The 21,886-nt window shown below is 48.2% G+C and overlaps 1 protein-coding gene across 7 annotated transcripts in view; it reads right to left on the bottom strand.

Moving 5' to 3' along the window:
* Nucleotides 1-1,707: 1,707 nt before the first annotated feature.
* The window catches only part of TBL1X (transducin beta like 1 X-linked), a 210,339-nt gene continuing 190,160 nt past the window's right edge, over nucleotides 1,708-21,886 (bottom strand). For all 7 annotated transcript variants that reach the window (XM_014828024.3, XM_014828023.3, XM_044768167.2 and 4 more), the window contains 10 exons: nucleotides 21,638-21,779; nucleotides 20,595-20,658; nucleotides 20,365-20,462; nucleotides 17,099-17,159; nucleotides 13,329-13,450; nucleotides 10,845-10,919; nucleotides 10,330-10,457; nucleotides 8,451-8,616; nucleotides 6,168-6,269; nucleotides 1,708-5,153 (listed from right to left, as the gene is read on the bottom strand). In XM_014828024.3, coding sequence (XP_014683510.1) covers nucleotides 5,127-5,153; nucleotides 6,168-6,269; nucleotides 8,451-8,616; nucleotides 10,330-10,457; nucleotides 10,845-10,919; nucleotides 13,329-13,450; nucleotides 17,099-17,159; nucleotides 20,365-20,462; nucleotides 20,595-20,658; nucleotides 21,638-21,779 — 985 coding nt within the window. In that variant the 3' untranslated portion in view covers nucleotides 1,708-5,126. The remainder of the gene's footprint in view (nucleotides 5,154-6,167; nucleotides 6,270-8,450; nucleotides 8,617-10,329; nucleotides 10,458-10,844; nucleotides 10,920-13,328; nucleotides 13,451-17,098; nucleotides 17,160-20,364; nucleotides 20,463-20,594; nucleotides 20,659-21,637; nucleotides 21,780-21,886) is intronic.

The following is a 21,886-nucleotide window of genomic DNA, read 5'->3' as shown; positions in this document are numbered from 1 at the left end:
GTGAGGGAACTGGGACCACCAGCTGGGAGTTTGGGTTGGCCACACATGACACAGGTGTAGCTGCGAGTGTAGTTTGGGTGAAAGATGAGGCTGCTCCTATCAGGTGGCTTCTATTTGACTTTAATTTATTGGCCAGTCACACCATAAACTACTTCATGAGTTGACGCCTCCCTAGTCCAATGATCGCCTGGTCCTTTACAGTTGTGTGCGTATGAACAGATGGCCTCCTGGGGTGTTTCTCCATAACTTTGCTTGAGAATGACTGTATTTCTAATCAGAGGCCCCATTCTCCGGAGCACTAACTTCAAGTGGGAGGGAGCACTGTCAATAACATGGTCCCTGCCCTCTCCCCAGGGTCCCCTGTGCCCTGCCCCCATCACCCTCCAGGTGGAACTGCAACCTCTGGCCTTGGTGACCTTGCCAGTGGCTAAGACACTTCAGAGAAAAAGGAGCCAAGCTGGGAAAAAATCATCCAGCCAAATTTTGTGTTTTGTAAGGGCAGAAATCCACTCCCCGCCACTTCCTGCCTCTCTTCGTGCATGTCACAAAGTGATTTCCAGGTCTCCGTCAGTAGTTACCAACTGTTGGCAGCCGCAGGTACAGACGACTTTCTGAGCATACGACAAACGGTCTCAAGCATCCTTTAGGAACAGCACCACGATGTGGGCCATTAAAAAAGAAAGTTCTCTGTTCAGTGAGTGGAAGCTTAGATTTTCAAAATAAGCGGAGCTTCAACGAAAGGCAAACACTTTTCGAACCACTGCAGCCAAGGGCTCCGTGTAAAGAGGAAAGGCGCACCGAGCCTGGACCACCGATGTGGCCCCAATCCGGCTTCCTCTACAGCAGAAAGAAACCCCTTTAAAGCTATTAACGTTACCAGCATTGCTGCGGAAGCCACCAAAGCCACACGTCACACGTGCCGTGATCCTGGGGCGCTCTGTCATATGGTGTGCTGCCTGCCTGCTGTGTGTCGGCCTCAAGCTTCTTCCCAGGCCCTTCCTGTGGCTTCAGTAGCAGGGGTCAGGGTGCTCAGAACTGCCCCCCAATCCACCACGGGGTAACATGCCTAGTCAACTTGGTTAAAAGAAGAGAAAAATAAGCAGGCTCTACCCCAGTCAATACTGGGACCCAGAGAGGCAGGGATGGCTCCAGCCCTCTGCTTTGTGCTAGTGCGGGATCAAGTTGGGATTAAAGGAAAATGACACCATGACCTGCTTTGTGACTCAGTTGTACAGCAAAATGCAGTCCGCCTCGCCCCCTCTCAGAGTCAGCTGCTCCCCCCCCCCCACCACGGGGATAGCAGCACCCATTAACCGACTCAGTCACCTAACACCCACCGATTGATTCTCGCGGCATAAAGGGAAACACCTGGAAGAGCCTGGCACAGAGCAGATGTCAATAAATGTTTGCTGAGCATGAGTCAGCATCGTGCTCAAGGAAAGGTCAAGTCCCCCATAGCCTGTGACTTGAGGGTCTTCTAATTACTCAGAGATAATCCTTGAACTCGGACTCCCAACCAACCAACCCACTGACAAAATTTATTTGCTTTGGCTCCTCCCACAGCACGGGGTCAGGCCACTTTGCCCCACTTCAGCAGGGCAATCCTGAAAGAAGCATTTAAGTTATTTTCTTCTGAGAAATTCACTCATCGGTGTTGACGTGAGCCCAAGAGCTCCCGGGCGAGATGAAGAAAACACACCCACCAAGTTCTCTAATATCAAAATAGAGCAATTTATTCAACACACTGAATATGATCTGTTGATTCTCTCTTGAAACAAATGAGCTACAACACACAAGGTGATTCTTTTTCTCAGAGAGCGTGAGGGTGAGTGGGGTGGAGGGAGAACAGAACGGGGGTCAATGTGGATGGAACAGAATCTGGGAAAGGCTGACAGAGAACCACATCTGGCTGCACGTCTGACACAGACAATAAAAACCGCAGAAGCCAGAATTCGAAACATCAGAGAGTGGCGGAAGTAACATTTCTGCATTTGACAAGAAACACGATTAAAAAAAAGGTGGAACAAAAGGTTAGAAAAGAGAGAAATAACAAGGAACAAAGCAGACGCTTACGTTTGACAAAGTGCACTTCCCTTGGCTCCGTGATCTATCTTTAGAGACAAAACGAAAGTCAAGTCCTAGCTGTCGTGTGGGGTCAGAGGGGTGAAACCCTGTAACGTCCCCGGGGTGGGGCGCAGCATCCGTCCCAGGTGTGTGCGGGGTGTGCTCTTGGTCACTTCAAACCCAACAAAAGGTTCTGGATACGTCTGTTTTCAGAATCAAGGTTAAATTTGGTCACTAAGACTTGAGCATTACTCACAATTTTTAAGCGCTGTAAACAACGTCAAACACTATCACTCCCATGGGCCACCCCTTGAGGACAAAGCTCAAGGTCCTGACTTTTCCGGCAGGGCGGACGCTGGCAGGCAAACATCAGAGGCGCAATCAATAGCTGTCATTCTGCTGAGAACGGGGATGGATCTGAGGGGCACCGACTGCGTTCTCAGGCTTGGTCCCCCGTGTGGCCTGCAGTGAGCTCCCCTCCGATGGCTGGTCACGAAGCCAGGGATGTGGACAGTCTGCCTCCATCATTGTCAGGTTCACTTCTGTGCAGAGGATCAAGCCCATGTGGTCCATGCCTTGCAGCCCTTGGCTCCCACCTAACCATTCCCAAGTGGTTCAGATCTGTCAAGTGGCTAAAGCCAACACTTCAGCGAGACCCTGGCTACGACCTTTACGTGTGGATTGTCTAGTGAGCCCCTTATAGTACGTCCTACCATCGCCACCCCACAGCAGTGTGTGGCCTGTCACATACAAGCCGTGTCCTGACCACGGGCCGACCCTCGACAGCTGAGGCTCTGCAGAGATGAATACATTTTTATTTGGGGAGGGGTCAAGATGGTGTTCATCTGGACCCCCACAAACTACATCCCAAGCCTAATGATTTCTTGGGTCAGGAAACTATCAATGTACCTGGGGGTGCCTGCTAGCTTCAAAGATGGGTGACTCCACAGAACTCTGACCTTTGCTAAGAGTTTAGTAACAGAGTCTGAATCAACTACCGAAGAAATCAACAGAGCGCTCTTTGGTCTTCCACAGCTGGGGCTGGAGTAATTCGCATATCCACGTGGAGGCCCACCCGTGATCTGAGAAGGACGAACGCGGCCTGGCTCCCACAGCTGGTCCCGGCACCCTCCAAGTTCTGCAGGAGGCCTGCACTCTGCCCTGACGGTGGCCTTGTGGCTCCACGGATGGACGCCACCTCTGAATAACATCCTGTTTCGTTGCTGGAACACACCCCCGCTGAAACCTGCCCACTGCCAGCACCCCCAGGCCTGGCCAACCTCCCCATCCCTTCCTCCACCCGCAGGCAGAGGATGAGAGAAGACGCCCAGGCCTCCAGTCCTTTCCCCGGCTAATTTAACCGATGGGTCAGCGGCGGGGTATGACAACAAGAGTACAAAGGTCACCTGATCCAAGGAAGGGAAACTCCTCTAGGAACACAAAACCATGTTTAACTTTTTAAAAACAGTAAAAAGATTCACTATTAAAATAAAGAAAAGCTTTCTCCTAGTCCCTTGTGAGGGAAGGAAATGATGAAAATGGCAGAAATTATTAGTGACATTCTACCTAGAGAATTTACCTTCAGGGTTGAAAAATCTTCCATCTCCGTGCATTTTTGTCATTAACAGACCAAGTGAGATCCAGGGGCCCTCACCGTCAGCCTGGCAAGGACCTGCCAGCCTGCTCTCGGTGAAGCGGCCATTGGTAGTTACACTGCTGTGAAAAATATGTCGAAAAAGATGTAGCCTGAGCCGGGCTGTCGGTTCTGATGGCTTCTTCGGTACAGTCAGGTTTGGGGAATGCTTCTCGGGGCCAGAGGGTCCTGTTTTTCGCTTCTCTCCTGCCAGCTCCGAAGGTGGCCGCGCCCCAAAGGACGCCTGCTCGTCCTGGAGCCACAGAGCAGGGCCTCTTCTGTGGCTGCCGAGCCAAGGACTGACTCTCTTCTGCCCAGAGTGCCAACCACCTCTCATGAAGCTGAAGGGAGAGGGAAAAGCTACCTCAGCCCCTGCCTGTGGCTTCCTAAAACTTATTTAAAATATGAATCACACAAAGCTCTCTATGTCTGATGGCCCTTTTCGGATTTTAAAATTGCTTTAACATAAAAATATTTTCTTTTTCAAAAAATACTCCGGGCTCTTTCTCTTATAAGTCATTTTTTTTCTTCTGTAAAAAGTCCCCCTGCCCTGCCTTCTTACATAAAGCACTTATGCGCCCAAAGTGCCCTTGAGACCTAGGATCTGAAGCAACTATGAGAGAGGGACACAGAGAGGGGGGTGGGGGCCGGGGGAGGGAGAAAGCTGTCCGTCAAAGATTTTTATCGTCGTGTCAAAGATTTTGTCGTCGTGTCCACGAGGCTGCATCTACTGAGCGTGGACTGCAAATCGCAACCACACCGAACAAAGGAAAGACGGGGAGGGGCAGAAAACAGGAGGAAGGAAGCAACAAGCCAAACAGTTTCCATCTCAGATGAAAGGCCCCCAGACGACAGGATTCCAGCCAATAGAAAAACCACTGGACAAAGAAGATTCTAGAAAATACAAAGTGTTGGGATTACAAATGCACGTTTGATTGGTACAAACTGGTCTTTGAACATCTTTTGTGAGAGCAACTGTAGTGTCCAAATTGTCAAGGGGAAAAAAAAACCCACCACGTGGAGGAATTTTTTTCCCCTTTCCTTTTGGTTTATCACAGCACTTTTCTCTTTTTTTCTTTATTTGGCACAGCTTTTTTTTTCCTCTTAGCCATCAGAGCCTGTTCTGGATGGAACCCAAACCGTGCACTGTCTGGCTGGTAGCTTCGTGTGCAGGCTGAACGTTCCAGGTGGAAACCATTCTTTCCCCTTTCAATATGACTGTGTGTATGTTTCTGTTTGAAACTTCTGGATGAAGGTTACGACAAAATATAGACTCCTGCGGCCAGGGATGAGTGGATTCCAAAGTCCACTCTAACCAAGTCAAGTTCGTACAGTTTGGGAGCTGACAGGACTGTCTGAGGGTGCTGAACCCCACATGTTCGCTGCTGGTCCGTTAGAACTCTTTGCTTTTTTCTACAATATTTTGTGTTTACTTTCGCAGATCTAAAACACACACCTGGAAGGAAAGAGAAGGCGTTATTATCTTGAGAGACAACACAATGACGTCTTTAGAGCAGAGGCTGGCAAACTATATGGCCCATGGGCCAAATCCAGCCCACTACTCACTTCGTATAAATAAAGTTTTATTGGCACATAGTCATGATGGTTCAGAGAAGCTCTAATAACAGGTTAGTGTCTGAGGATCTGACCAACCAACCCCAAGCAAATAGCACAAAGGGGAAAAGCCAAGTCAAGGGCAATGCTAGGAAGTAATGGGGTGACAGTGACCACCAGCAGGTGTCACAGACCAGACACCTATGTGGCAGGGCAGATGACAACTCAAGCCTGTGAGAACATTTAGGGGCCATGTGGACACTCGGCCAGCCAGGCCACTGCCCCCTGCCTTAGAGCTCAGAGCAATCTCAAGTTCAGGGGTGAATCAAGAAGCTGTGTGATCACGTGATCAGAAAAGGGCCACTGAAACCAGGGAGACTTGTGGAATCAGAGGTCACGCCTTTATCACCAGAGGGCCCAGGTTAGGGGCACAATCACGGAACTAAGGCAGGAGCAAGTTTCTCAGCCTTGGCACCAATGACATTTGGGACGAGATACTTCTTTTGTGGTGCCATCTTGTGCACTGTAGGAGATTTAGCAGCATCCCTGGCCTCCACCCACTAGATGCCAGTAGCACCCCCCCACCAAAATAGTGACAAGAAAAATGCCTCCGGACATTGCCTAACGTCCTCAGGGGGCCAGAATCACCCTGGTTGAGAACCACCAATCTCACTGAGAAAACGTCCACTGGAATGACATTCTGGAAGGGAGGAAGAGATGGCCATTCTCAGATGTGGTGCCAACCCAACAGGATCCACCCAGAAGTTTCCTTCACCCAGTACACGTCTGTTGAGTGCCTGCTGTGGCCCTCGAAGACAAGGACCCATCACACTCCCCGGAAGCACACGTGGTGTCAGCTGCCTGGCTTTGCGTCTTTCCGCCCTCCACTCCCCAGCAAACCATAGGTGCTGCTTACAGAGCCGTCGGACGCACTGGCGCCCACTTTGTCCCCTCGGGCGTTCCAGCAAACCTCAAAGATGCCGCCAGTGCCACGGTAGCTGTGGACGAGACTTCCACTCTGCAAAGCAAAGCAATCGTCACTCATGATGCAGGGGGCACTTAGCACACTGATGTGGCGGGATGGGCACTCCTCGCCACCCCCATGCGTTATCACAAAAATTTTCACATGAATGGAAGTTAAAAGAGTTTTCAGAAAACACTGGTGGCTGGAGACATGTGTCTCTCAGACTTGCTACAATGGGGAGTGGAAGTGACCTATGGTTGCCCACAGAATCCACCTCCACATTTCAGCCAAGGTCACCCTCCCAAGGGCCATGGCCAGCCAATGACTGGTGGCAGGAGACTCAGGCAGCCCTTCGTACAAGACAGGAACTAGGTGAGGAACAAGTCAACAATATTATATATTTTTCTATATTTAGAGAAGGCATCCACTTCACTGAGGATTAAAATGAGCTTTAAAATGGCTCAAAGAGTTTTGTGATTTGTAAAAAAGGGGTGAGGCGGCCGGCCCCATGGGCCGACTGGCTAAGTTCGCATGCTCCGCTGCGGCGGCCCAGGGTTCCGCTGGTTCAGATCCTGGGTGAGGACATGGCACTGCTCGTCAGGCCACATTGAGGTGGCGTCCCACATGCCACAACTAGAAGGACCCACAACTAAAATATACAACTATGTATTGGGGGGATTTGGGGAGAGAAAAAAAAAAGGGGTGAACTGAGGCTGGCCCCATGGCCGAGAAGTTAAGTTTGTATGCTCTACTTTGGCGGCCTGGGGATTGTCAGTTCAGATCGTGGGCGTGGACCTACAAACCGCTCATCAGGCCATGCTGAGACAGCGTCCCACACAGAAGAACCAGAATGACTTACAACTAGGATGTACAACTGTGTACTGGGGCTTCGGGGAGGAAAAGAAAAAGAGGAAGATTGGCAACAGACGTTAGCTCAGGGCCAATCTTCAAAAAATAAAAACAGAGTGAACTAATTTGATGAGTAATTTTTGACAGTAGGCGGTACCTAACCAATCATGTCATTTGTCAATGATGTCATTCTACAGATCCATCACTATTTCTAGTATGTGTTTCACGAATACAGACTCTCACACCTTATTTCCGGGATGCATGTTTTCCGAGCAGCCTATCTAGGGCTGTGAGGCTCAGCTCCATGCCAGGCCACATAGGGTCCACTATTACCTCTCTCTGCCTGAGAGGATGTGGTTCATGTCACGCAGTCCCTGGGAAGCCTGAGGTCTCAGTGGACCTCCTCCTGCTCCATGCCAGTTAACCTGGCTCATCTATCACCTTCCCCTGCCACAAGGGGGTATGGACTTGAGAATGCAAACCCATCTGAAAGTCAAACAAGCCAAAGGGAATCAGCAAGCTGGGTCGATTAAGAGGGGAGAGGGGAGGCCAGTTAATCAATCACTGGAGGCCAAAAGAGATCGATGGCCGTTTGCAGTGACTCCAGCCATCCTACCATTTCTCTCTTTCGTCAGCAGGAGAACCGGGAGCTGACTGCCCAACAGAACACCTGATACTCTATTAGTTCTCGTCCATTTCCACTCTATATTCAGAATTCTCTTATCCTCAGTGTGGCCAGAGATACCCCTAGTGGCTACATTTACTCAAATACTGTCTCCTTTTAGTCCTGCTAACAGGACAACCCAATATTGATATACCTTTGCTACCCAAACATAAAATATTTCCATTTGAAGAACTGAACTGGCATGACAACAGCAGACAAATATTCCTTCGTACTCCCTCACTCGCTCCACGGAGAAGCTACAGAAGTTGCTGTGGAGCGGGGGAGGTCAGGGCTGGCCTTGTCTCAGTTGGCTGGTCCCCCAGAAAGATCAGATGGACAGACATGTCTCACCCCAACTTTAGTACCCAGAGGGCAGCATCTCTGGCAATAAGATGACTGGGCTACACTTTTCAGAAATAACTGTTTGTGCCCCGGAAAAGGATGAGGCAAGTAGAAGGTTTCACACCAGGGACTCAGAAGAAGTAACAGAGGACAGTGGTGGTCTCTGGGGGGAAGACCTACAGCCCATACGGAGCACAGGGCAGACGGCATTCGGCCTGGGGTCTGCCTGGGGAGGTGGGGTTTGCTTCAAGGCTCCGTCTGAGGCAACTCATTCCTGAGCATGAAATCCCCAGGTGCTGTTCTGAGCCTGGGTCACCGAAAATATGATTCTCTGGGTGTTGCTTTCAGAAAGGATTCGGCCACAGGAATCGGGGCATTACCTGAGTATTCCAGATATGCACGCACTTGTCAAAGGAGCCGCTGGCCAAATATTTCCCGTCAGGGCTGAAAGCTACACTGTAGACAGGTTCCTGATGCTTGGTTAGCGTGTGGATGCAAACGCCTCGCTCGACATCCCACAGTCGAACCGTGGAATCAAACGAAGCACTAGAAAGACGAGAGAGAAAACATCAGCACAGAAACACGGTGGTTTCTTTCTGTTTCTCTAAGACATTTAACAGGCATTGTGAGCTGTTTTTCTTTCCGAGCTTTTATGTTTCAAGAGAAAATAAATGGTATACTTTTTCTCTTCTAAAATGTGACTCAGACGTATTGAAAACAAAGCCACAGTTATAAAACAAATCTTTCCTTTCTTTTCTTTTTTTTCTTGGTGCTATTAGGGAAACAAATTGATATCTGCATTTTCTATAAGTACGAATGACAAATAGTTTTGTAGAATATTTACCACATTTCTTAAAATGCTCCTATAATTTAAAACACATCTATTGTTATCAACTGAGATAATGCTGATAGCGAAATTTGAAAAAATAGCATGAGTGAATAGAAATTTTAATCCAACAGGATTAAAATACAATTGCCTCCAAATAGGCAGTCACACTGCCGAGGGCTGCGCGTTTTGGGTATTTTCAAGTTTAAAAGAATAGTGCATCTCACAAGGCTGCCATCTGGCAGTCTTTCTCTCCACAGGGACGCATTAGGCACTGGTAGGGCCCTTTTATACTCATTGACTAAAAGGAAAATTTATGCTCATCATGGGTACCACGTGACACAAAAGCACCTTCCAAGTCATCAAAAAAAATGATTGCAGTGTGTTCTGTATCATCGTCATTTAAGTGGATTTTAGGACAATTACTTGAAATAAGAGAATTACGGCCTTTGTGTTCTTCTGGTTCAGCCTCTCAGTTGACACAGGGATTCTTTCCAGTGTTTTCTAAGAGACGGCCTTGGGTGGTGCACTTTCAGCAACAAGTGCTTGCTGCTTGGCGAGGCCGCCCTGCCCCCACTGCTACGCTGTGGAGGGGAGGTGCTTCCTCAGCTACAGGGGACGGTGCCACTGGTCACCTCTCCCCACAACTCTGTTCTCTGTAAGGCACGGAATAAAGCCCCTGCTGCTTCCTGGGAGGGAAGCATCCCTCTGGAGCCCTGTCTCCTCCGGGCTAAACAAACACCTCCATTTCTTTGGATCATGGTTTCCAGACCCCTAGGTATCCGAGCATCAGCCTCAGAATCTCTTCAGCTTGTTCTTCTAAACGTTCTCATTAAAACACAGTACCAAGGCAGAATGGGAGATCCCGAATGGGGCCTGAGGAGTGGCGGGAAGAGACAATTCTGGTGACTGCAGCCTAAAGGGATGTGGCTTGAGGAGGCCACTGTGGTCCCTTCTAACCACTCTTCCCTCCTGCTGGTGTCTGAGGGGGTGCACTATAGAAACGGGCTGGTCAGACCTGCCTAGGGCTGGGGACCCTTTATCACCACTCAGAAGTCCCGCCACCTGCAGCTCGGAGTCGCACTACGTCAACCAAGCCCAAGGTCCGAGCGGAACGCTGCTTCCCTTCTCTGCCGTAATAAAACCTTCCCCAAAGCCCAGTGCTGGAAGCCTGGCCACACCAGCCTCGTGGCTGAAACCCTCCTTACTGCAGGTCAGGGGTCATGTGATATGTATATCTTGCGGGCCCCTTCCAAGTGAGCTATTGTTTCATTTAGCTTGGAAGGAAGGGAGTAAACAAACTTGCAACACACCTTAGCAAAATTTTGTTTCCCCTGGATATGAATAACTTTTACTGGCTGTGTATCTAGCTCAGCTGCAGGGAGCAAGGCTGCTTTTGGGAACCAAGACTGGGCTGCAGGCCGCCCCCTTACCTTGCTAGCATGATGTTGGAGTTTGGGTTGCTGGTGGCTGGTCCGGTGGGACTCCATTTTATGGTGTATATCTCTTTGCTGTGAGCCTGAAGGTCATGGACACATGTATCCTGCTTCATACTCCAGATCTAGAAAACGTATCAGGAACAATGTGAACAAACCCTGTTTCTCCGACCAGGACTGGTCCAACATCATTCATTCTGTGAGCGCTCATTAGGTTTCTGGCCCTTGGGAAGCGCACCATCCATGTAGTGTGCAGCACGCAAAGGGGTGGGCAAAATGCTAGGGGGCAGCCGTGAGAAAGGTCACAGGGAAGGGAAGGATTCTCGGCAGGAGCCTTGATAAACAGGAGTTAACTGGAGGAGAGCAAACCATCGAGGGAGCAATGGGGAAAACGACAGAGGCAGCAGCTGCTCATAATGAAATAATCAGCCAGAGGAGCAGGGACTGCAAGACCCGTACTGAGTACATGGGGTCATCTCCGATCAAAGAGCCATCCTTTCCCACGACTTTACCTTTAATGTCATGTCATCAGAGCAAGATGCTAGCAACATTCCAGAAGGATCCCATTTGATGGCATTGACCTCATTCTGAAAGAGAGCAAAGGGTTTTAAGAAGAAAGGCCTGTGAGTAGTAAGGCAACCTTCCAGCAGGGGGCAGGAGCACTTCGTCAGCTCGCGAAGAGCATCTGTACCCACCCAGGATCTCAAAGAACGCCAGCCCAGGAGCCAGATATCTTCCTCTCCTTTTACTCTGCCTTTCTCATTTATAGAAAAGCAAGCCATATACCATACACAACCAGTCACCCTCATCCATATTTCTCTAAGGAAAAAAATCACAGCTAGGAAGGAAGCCCAGCAAACTTACACGCAATAAGTGTAGCACGTAAAACCAACAAGACCATTGCTACTTCAAAGCTGACTTTTAAAATCAATTTCCTACGCACTTTTAATACAACAGCTACTCTCTCTGTCTAAATCCGTACAAGACATTTCTCTGTTGGTGCTGTGTGGAGAGTGGGGGTTGCAGAGAAACAAAGCGTCTGACGCACCAGAGGCTAAATCCTGGAGGATGAGGGTAAGGGCGGAGGGGCCACACTGTGGCCAGGTCTGGAGGTGGGGGGATACATGCTGGGCATGGCAAGCCAAGGAGAAACGGTGGGAGCAAGGCGTGGGTCCTGGGCTTTCTACGAGGGTGACTGAGGGCCCCATTTGCCCAGGAGAGTCCCACGCCTGCCTGCTGTCCCAGCCTAACAATTAACTAATTTCACACTCATAATTAATTTTCTACTCCTAAGTGCTCTGGTTTGGATGATAAAGTTTATGGTCATGCTTCCTGCTATGGACACCGAATTTTGAAGCGTGAAGTGGGGAAGTGACAAGACCACATTTATGTTCCACGTGGTACCAACAGCGAATGGCCCAGAGAAAAGGGAGGAAGGAAGCTTGGAGTCCAAGGAGCAGACCACTGGGTGAGTCAGGGAAGGACGAAGGGGTTGGACTGGAGGGGACGGGTTGTGCGTGTGTACACACACACAGACGTGCATGAGAATGCAGGTCTAGGAGGACAGCAAAAGAACCTGGTGTCTGATAAGAGGTGCTGACCCAGGGACAGGCTTTGCCAGGACAAGGGCAACTTGGGTGGCTCCGACTGCACCTGCTGAGAGGAGAACCCATGGGTGGATCTCTTAGGGCCTGGGAATGTGGAGCTGGTCCCCACTGACCGTCCCCATCGAAACCACCTTTATTCCTCCACAGTGGAACAAACTCCTTCCTGAAAGTGTGGTCTTCCCTCCCTCCCTCTACAGCCCCAGTCATGGTTCCCAGGCAGCTCACAGGTCTTGGGAAGAAAGAGACTCCACTACACTAAACTCACGTCTTGTGCTGAATGATGAGCTGCAAAAAGACCCAAATGGTGTGATGGCTGGCAGTCACGAAGACTTCACACGCAGCCCTATTAAAAGCCTGGGAATAGTCTTGAGTTAGAGGAGAAACAGACTCATAGCAGAAAAATAAAGAGAAGGGTCAGTTTAGAGCCACAATGAGATGTTAACATGACGTATGATCCCTGTGCTCTGAAAGCACCTTTTTTTGGAAGCAGGGACCTGTGGGGACAGAAGTGGAAAAGGTGGGTACTGAGGAAACAGGTAAGTGCCGAGGACAATGGAATTTATGTCCATTAAATTAGTGGCATGGGATGTTGTGAGAAAGTTGAAGGGGAGCATTGCAGGTGTGAGGTGCTCAAACCCAGTAGGTCTTCCAGGAGGGCTGAGGTATAGGGGGCTTTGGACACGAGCAAGATCTGCTGGGAAAAGGCTGTGAAAAGCCTCTTGTGCCACACTAAGGAATTCAATGAGAAGTCAGCTGGCATTTGAGCTTCTTGGATTGAAAGTTGAAGTTTTCCACCAAATTTGGGGAAATTTGGCCATCATTGCTTCAAATAATTTTTCTGTTCCATTCTCTTTTTTCCTCTCTCCAATATACATGTATGCTAGAGTGCTTCCTATTGTCCTGTAGCTCATTAAGCCTCTGTTCATTTGTTCAATCTTTTATCAATTCTTCAAACTGGCTAATTTCTATGATCTCTCTCCAGGTTCACTAACCTTATTTCTGCAATCTCTCATAGGCTGTTATACCCACCCATTACAATTTTCATTTCAGACATTATACCTCTCAGTTTTCAGAATTTCATCTCAATGCTTTTTAAGAATATAGCTGTCCTTTTTCTGTTGACATTCCCAATCTATTCACTCATTACAAGCATCCTTTCCTTTATGTCCTTGTACATTTTTATAATAGCCACTTTAAAGTCTTTGCTGCTTGCTCATAACTGGGCTAATCCAACCACCTGAGATAGTTACAACAACACACGTAGCAAAGGGCTGCAGAGGAACTGGCCTGCAGTCACAGCATCTTTTAATCCTAGGCAGAGAGGCGATGGCTCCCCACTCCCAGCATATTCTCATGAACTCAAGTCCCATAATCAGAATTGGCACTCACTGTGTGTCCTTGGAAGGTTTTGACGGGGCGGTCACAGCCGAGCCTGCAGACGTGAATACACATGTCTGTGCTACAGGAGGCAAAGGTAGTGTTGTTCTGCCAGTCTACATCGAGAGCAGGGGCTGTGGAGCAGGGAGGAGAGGGAGGACATTTGCATTTACTGATTGAGCACAGAGCTCAGTTGATTCAGAACAATTAAAAGCACAGTCAAGAAGCCTTATCTAGTAACATGATGAGAAAAAAATACTCCCAGTGTGAACACAAGCTCTTTCCCTCCTAGGCCTTAAAGACTTCTCCTTCCGCATTTGGAGGGATGACCAGAAACTCTGGAGAGAGACCCCATGACACTTCAAGTGCCCATGGCATGCAGAGTCTCTTGCTCCCCTGGCACAGGTGAGAGGGGTAGGTGAGAAGCATGTGCCACCCGCTCTTGCACCTTACAGCTTCCAGGAATATCGCTGGCGTGGGCTGATTTGATTTGTTTTAGATAGGGAAGAGAGAAAAGGAGAGGAAGCAGATTTCTTATCCTAGATCAAGATATCCTGATTTGAAACATCTCCCACAACACATAAGACATCCCACCAACTGGAGGATGCTTAAGAGTTGACAAGAACCCCTTTGGGGACACAACTGGGCTCATGGCTCAGGACTTGTGATGAACACCTTATCTGGCTCCTGGGCCTTTCTCAGGTCCAGGTGGCCCCACAAGCTCTGTTGAGGGTCTGGGGGATGGTGACCACCCTCCTGACTCACGGCGCTCTCCCCTTTCTACTCACCTCCCCATCACACTACTCAACATCTTTGTTCTTTCCCAACACTTTCATGCTTCTAGGGGAAAGAGGGAGTTAGGCTCCTGCAAGCCTCTGGTCACAGCATTTTCACCAACTGATCAATACATAACCTTGTCTCCTGTGTGTTTTCTTAAAGGTAAGTCAGCACTGAATTGGAAGAAGAATCCAGCTTACTCAGGATATGCTAACAATTGGATTACCCCTTCCTTTCCTCAGCTTTAAATAAAAGGTGCACCCCTCCACATGTCTACCTTCCATAATTGCAGGGATGGATCCTATTAGCTTCCATGTCCTGTTCCAGCCCCAGGTGGAGATTATGGTGAGAGGATTTGGCTGAGAGTCAGCACTGGCTTTTCCAACAGCAGAGAGGATCTTTTTTTTTTTTTTTGGCTGAGGAAATTAGCCTTGAGCTAACATCTGTTGTCAATCTTCCTTTTTTTTTTGCTTGAAGAAGATTGTTGCTGAGCTAACATTTGTGCCAATATTCCCCCTACTTTATATGTGGGTCACTGCCACAGCATGGCTGATGAGTGATGTAGGTCCACGACCGAGATTTGAAACCATGAACCCATGCACCAAAGCAGAGCACCACTCAACCACTACACCACAGGGCCGGCCCCCTGGGGATCTCTTTGTTTTACATCCCCAGCAGAATGTTTCATGACAGCCCCACGGTCCCCGGGACATTTATCACGTGTGCCCAGTGGAATGAAGGAAGCAACCTGTTTGTTCAGAATAATGATCCCGTGAGCCAGAGAGCAAAGCCCACAGTGGCTCTTGTTTACAACACTGCATGAGCAAAATCTCAAATTCCTGGGCCAGCCACTGCCTTCCAGGCATGCAATTAACGTGCCTGGAAATGTGACGATCTGGATGGGCAGTTCAGGGAATGGTGACCAGCACCTGGCCATAAAAATTAATGTCTACTGACTCTTGTCATCCAAAGAAGGGACACTCTGTACTCAGGTAGCTGGCACGACTCTGAGTCGGCCTCTGCCACCAGGACCCTTGGAGCCCCCGATATGATCTCACCACCCAGTGTCGGTGAGTGACAGTAACAGGGCTAAGCTATTCTGGGGATCTGTGTGCCGCCCGACCCACACGTGGGCCAGTGAGGTTCAGCAGCCAACACTATTCTCGGGAGACTCAGGCTTTTCTTTGCTTTTATTTAAAAAAAACCCATAATTTTGAAATGCTTACAGATTCACAGGAAGTTTCAAAGATAGTACAGAGAGATCCCATGTACCCTTCACCCAGGCTCTCCTCATGGCTGTATTTTATAACATAATACAAAATATTATGTTATGTATACTCTGGCGCACGCATGTGCGCACACACGCGCGCACACACACACACACGTTGGTTGGGATCCCAACCTGCCTGCATTCAGAGCCGTGCCCATGTCCTGGTGGAGAAGTATGTTCTGTACTATGTGCAGCAACTTCCACACTATCGATGGTGTAAGATTGAAGCAACACCAATAACAAAAGTCACCAGCAGCCCCAAGAGGTGTATCCACTGGGGACCACTTTGAGGACAGCCCCAGAAGAAAGGCGCCACCTCTCCAAAGCAGCAGGGTGTAAACACAGCCTCCTGGGTCTGCCTCAGGCTGTGAGCTGCCTCCATCAGGAGGGGCACTGCTCAAAGACCACGTGGGATAAGAGACCTTGGCATCTATGCATCTGGCACAGTCCTGCCTCGTTGGGACCTCTGGCTCATAGTCTGCTCCCCGGAGGACCAAGGTCCCCTGCTTGGAGCCTTCCTTGGGCACCAGGATGGGCTGTGCCGTCTCGGGGTGAGCCCTTCCGTCACCCATCACCGGGCTCCCCAAACTACCATCAGGAAAGACACGCTGATCCCTTCCTGAGCACCACCTCAGGGACACTCGATCTAACAGTGAACGTTCACCCCATACATTTAGTGATTCCCTCAAAATGGAACAGACACTTCGAGAAGGGAAGTGGCATCTACTCCCTCTGTCAACTTTAAGCCAGTCTCTTCTGACGGTCTATTAATTGAGGGGGTGGTTGTCTGTCCATGTCTTAAGCTGAGAGGCCACATCTAACAACAGGACTGAGTTGCACAGAGCATGTACTATCAGGTGGGAATCTGCAAAACTGGAGTCTCTGGACCCCTGGCTGCCCCATGTGGCCCCAACACACACGGGGACATGGTGAGGACCAGAGTAGCGGCCACATGCCCACGCAGCCAAGACTCTCCATGGGAAGGCCTACTGGCAGGGCTGGCCCTTGGCCCATGTCTGGGAATTCAGACGTGCAGAGGGCTCCTACCACTGTCTAACTCATGAGAAGCACTTCTGTGCCTAAACTGTTCGTGCAAATAACATGGTTTATGCCGAATCCCTGCTTTCCCTCTGGGAGTCTGGAATTTGGTACCTGCCAGGCAGAGGGTGCCTACGAGATCAGTTTCAAAGGGAAAACCCTGGGCACTGAGTCTCTGATGGGTTTCCCAGGTAGGAGACCCTTAACATGTGTTATCAACGTGTTTCTAGGGAAATTCAGCATGTCCTGTGTGTGACTCCACTGGGAGGGGATCTTTGGGAACTCTGGATATTGCCCTGTGCTCGAAAATCTCCCTTTGCATCCTTTTGCTGCAAATGTCAGCTGTGAGTACATGGATATGCGGAGTTCCGTGAGCCCTCCCCGCGAACTGCCGAATCTGGGTGTGGTCTCAGGGATCCCCAACACAACATCCCTCTTGAAGAGACAGCCAGAGAAAGGAGTCCACACTGGTGCTATGGTTGGTTCGCTGTTGTGTTATCCAACTTTTGAGCAGGTGGGTGTTGACAGCATCTGTATCTTGTAAACCTTAAGAGCAATACTTGCCACGAAATAGGTTTCCTTCCCACCAGCCAGATTCCACGGCCTCCTTCCTCCGATCAGTCACGATGACATTTTGGGACATTTCATAAGACTCTGAATTATTATTTTTGAATTACAAAAAAACCCCACAACTCACCAGAATGAAACGGAAACTGTTGTTTGGCTTCTCCTGTGTGGGCATCCCAAATTATTGTTGTCTGCGCTCCGCAAATAAAAAGAAGAAGTTAGTAACTATTCTTCTTGCAAAGTTTTCTCAGAAAAATTTATTGTACAAGAAAAGGCAGCGAGCCCCTCTTCCTTCTAAACCAGCACTGTCCAACAGGGATAGAATGTGAGTCACACAGGAAATGTTTAATTTTCTAGCAAGCACACTAAAAAAAAGAAACTTGTAAAACTAATTTTAACAATATATTTTATTGCATTCCACTATGGCCAAAATATTATTGTTTCAACATGTAATCAGTATATAAGTATTAATGAGATATTTGGCATTCTCTTTTTCATCTAGGTCTTTGGAACCCAGTGTGAGTTTTACACTTAATCTGGATGGCCACATGTTATGACCTCAACAGCCACAGGTGCTGAGGGCTGCTCCATGAGACACAGCAGCCATAACTGATACTCTGAAAACCACCAAAATTGGTGGGGATTCCCCCTCATCCTCAAACATGGAAAACTGTTGAAAAACCTAGAACAAAGCATATGTAAACATCTTTCTGGGATTTTCCAAATGAAGAGCTACAGAAACCGGCATTTCTGAAAATTCCCCTGACCGTCACCCTCTGAATTGGGAATACTGGGTACAGCAGAGAAATTGAATTACGCTGGGGTGAGGCTGATTTATTGGTCTATAAATAAGGGGGTAAAATGACCTCTGCCCTGGAAAACAAAGTAAATCATGAATTCTTATGAGCTTACTGATGTTGGGAAGACACCCAGGGAGGCAGCCAGAGGCAGCTCAACGAACACCATCGGAATTGAGTCTTAATCAACTGAAATTTTCAACTTAACTGGAACCTATCCACCTCCCTGTCAATGACGATAAAGATTTTGCTTTAAGAAGAACTGGTCACAGTGCTGTGTTGATGGCAGAAATTTTCAGAGGAAATACTCAGAGCTGTCAGTATCTTTGAAACTTGGTTCTCGAAGTTTGGGGTCAGCTCTAGGCCAGTTAACACTTGTTTGTTTGGTGGACTGTAACTCTTTTCTTAATTTAGCCACTCACAAACAAATCTGGTACTGCAGAGAATATATAAACTCTTTCACAATTCTGATAGAATTTCAGATACTACATCAGTAATTGTATCATGTTTTGTTTGTTAATGTTTACATTAACTATACACGGGACAAAAGAAAACATAGATTACACAAAAGCTTTTAACAATCTGAAAGATACTTTAGCCACTTTGGGTTAAGCATGCACGGATAGTCAAGGCCAGCAATCGTGTAAATTACATTTCCTCCCTGGGTATTACTTTCAAGAACATTACTATTATTCCCGCCATGGCTGACTAATAATGGCAGATAGTGTATGACCCAAGGACTAAGAGAATTTCACAAGTGCATTTTCACTGACCACACAGCTCATCATCTGGTAGAGTCAAAAAGGATAAACAGCTAGAAAATCAGAAATAAATATAAAAAATAGCCCCTGGAATAAGGAGGTGAGGATGCAAAGAACTCTTTAGAATTCTGTGAAAGTCAAAGGACAGTAATGACTAGTGACCCAAGGCCTGAGTTCCAACTCCACCTCCAGTCTAGGCCAGTGTGTCCCGAGTAGATGAGCAAAGCCCCCTGTGAAACGAGATCCACCCCACCAGGGCCTGCCTCCCATCTTGGGAGCATCGAATGGGCCAACACATGTGGTAGGTAAAGTGCTTCTTAAAGGTTAGTGATCATTTGCACAAATCATTTTAATAATTCAATCAGCTGTATTGCTGACACGACAAAGTACTGTGTGTGCGCAATATCTGAACCAGAACATCTCAGGGAAAATTTGGTGGTGTTTCTGTGAGAACATTTAGTGTGTCAACCACAGTAGCTCAGCTTTTTCAATATTAGACATTAGGCTAACGAGTTTGAATGAAGGGTTTATTGGCTTAGAACAGAGAAAGATCAAGAATGAATGATGCATTCACCTAGAGGGCTCTCCTCTAGTGCGGGGGTCACCAAACTTGTCAAGGCCAGATAGTAAATACTTTAGGCTTCGAGGGCCCTTCAGTCTCTGAGTCACTTCTGTTGTTGTCGTGTGAAAGCAGTTATGGACAATTCTACACAAACGCGTGTAGGTGTGCCTCAAGAAGAACAAGTGATAGCCAGATCTGGCCCGTGGGCTGCAGTTCGCCAAATGCAACTATGATTTCTCCAAGAGCGTGCCAATGTTTACAGGTCTGTCTATTATTTTATATTAATTTTTAGAACATGAATGAATAGAAAGCAGCAACTTACTAAGTGTTTCAAATTATCCTGAAGCCATGATGAAAAGGTGAAGCTTTTAGAGACCAAAGCAAAGTACAGTATTCAGACACAGTTTCTAGTTGTAGAAACACAAACTGATGTGAAAACGTGCTCCCCGCCCCACTTCTTATTCATTTCTTGCTAATACTTCTTTTCCAAAGCAATGACTTGGAATTCCTACTGAGTCTCAGGAATGGCACACCGTTCATTCCAAGTTATTGTTGTCACCCAACAACTGAGGAAACCCAGAGAGGCTGAGACGGGCTGGATTCATCAGACCCAGAGCCGGGGCGCCGCCTGCACCTCCCTACTCTTGGTCCTGTGCTCCCTCCCCTGGTGACGGCTGCTAGATGCACCCGGGTGTTCGCAGCCACTCGCATTTAGTGCCATCACCTCCGCCTGGTAGCCCCGGCCAGGGACAAAGCCTGTAAACTTGGCATCTGCCCCGCAGGCTGTTGGGAGCAGGCACTCTTGTATGTGTGTCTATTCTACTGCTCTCAGAGAAATCTGCAGTCTACAATGGGAAGTAACAATCCACCAAAGGAGGAAAACAGAAGGCTGGTGAGGAAAACAGTCTGTGCTTCTAAAATCGCTCAGTGGGTGCAAGTGTATGCACAGCACACCCCACACCAGCTTGCCTCTTTGAGTGTTAGCAAACGCAGTTTGGAAATCTCTTCTTCCTGTCATTGAACTTATGTGCCTTAGAACAAATGCGGGAAGCTATGCACAAAGTCTGTGCAACAGTTTAATATATTAAAAGATGATGTGTTATAAATTAACAGTAAGATCAAAACCAAGAAAATAAACAAAATCTAAACAAGTTCTTTTGATTTCTTAAGGGGAAGCAGAAAGTCTTAGAATTCAAAGAAACCACGATGTTATCTAGAGATTAAAAATAAATCAGCATCTCTAGATCAAAGAGATGTATTTTAAGCTACTACTCACTTTGTCTACACCAGCACTCAAGATGTAATTCCCCTTTTTGTTCCATTTCAAGGCAAAGATGGGGCCTTTATGTTGGCCTAAGGTGCTGGCCAGGTTACCTGTTATGTAAAAAACATACAAAAAACAGTAAACTTGTTTGTCATTGACTTCAAAGTCATAGTCTGTTCACTCGAAGACTACACGCTGAAGCACCTCTTCTCCAACCCCAACCCGAGGGAGGCAGGACTTACCATCTTCCGTCCATATTCTTGCAAAACCATCATATGAACCTGTGGCCAGCAGTGTGCCATCACTCTGTGGGCCAGAAACACAGACCAACAAAAACAGCTTAGGAGGGCAGGACTGAAAAATCGAAGATATTCTTAAGTCACTAATAAGTTCCCAGGTAAGACACTAACTTTAGCTCACACTGTTCCTAAATTAAAACATAGGAGTTGCAACCAAGGAGGTGAGGGAGCAAGGAAAATACAATGTAACCACTCACACCTGATGACATAATTAAAAATCCCATGTGACAGGGGCAGGCCACGTGGCCGAGTGGTTAAGTTTGTGCACTCTGCTTTGGCAGCCCAGGGTTTTGCCGGTTCGAGTCCTGGGCGCGGACATGGCACTGCTCATTGAGCCACGCTGAGGCAGCGTCCCGCATGCCACAGCTGGAAGGACCCACAACTAAAAATGCACAACTATGTACCGGGAGGCTTTGGGAGAAAAGGAAAAATAAAATCTTAAAAAAAAAATCCCATGTGACAAGTTATAAGGAGACTTTTGGAGACTTAAGTAAGCTTTTAAAAATGTGTTTGCACATAGAGAAGAGTAGAGTCTGTGAGGAAATGACAGGATGTCCAGAAACACTATCAAGAACAAGAGAAAGTCAGAAGAAGTTATAAAGCCCTGTGTGTGTCCCCCGTATAAATGCACAGAACACCGGCTGCTGGAGTATCAAGGGGGAAGGTCATCTGTCCTTGGCTGCTCATCACATCTCCCAGCACAACCATCTTGGGGCTCCCCTTGGCCTAGCTGCCCCGATAAAACCATCCGACTCATCTTACAGACATATGCGGAATGACTAGTGAACACCCAGCTAGCTGTCTGCCCAATGCAGCCTCGTTAGGAACTCTCAGAAACAGAGAGCCCCCATGACACTAGCCCCCGGGGCGGCTGGCAAACGGGACCCTTTGCGTCCTTGTGCTCGCACACGCTCCAACACGCAGCCCTCGCCGTGACGCCTGGCAGATGTTACAGATTTAACATCTGGGAGGCGGCAGATGCTTACGTTCCAGTCCAGCGAGGTCACGTCTTTATTACTTGGGACATCGTGTCCCCCTTCTCGTATACAGTGCCTCAACACGAGCTGGGTGGAGCCCCCATTGCTGTTTTCATTAAGGTTCCATATCCTTGCAGTCGAATCTCCGGATCTGTAGGATGAAAACATGGAGTCGTTCAACATTCGCTTCAAGGGGAACTGAAGCTCGTCACTACTTGCTGTCTGGCTAGGTCAGCCATCTGTGGCCTGTGGCCTTCC

The sequence above is a fragment of the Equus asinus genome, chromosome X (genome assembly GCF_041296235.1).
Source record: "Equus asinus isolate D_3611 breed Donkey chromosome X, EquAss-T2T_v2, whole genome shotgun sequence".
Classification (NCBI taxonomy): domain Eukaryota; kingdom Metazoa; phylum Chordata; class Mammalia; order Perissodactyla; family Equidae; genus Equus; species Equus asinus.
Note: the sequence above shows the minus strand (reverse complement) of the source record. Positions and strands in the feature narration are given on the sequence as shown.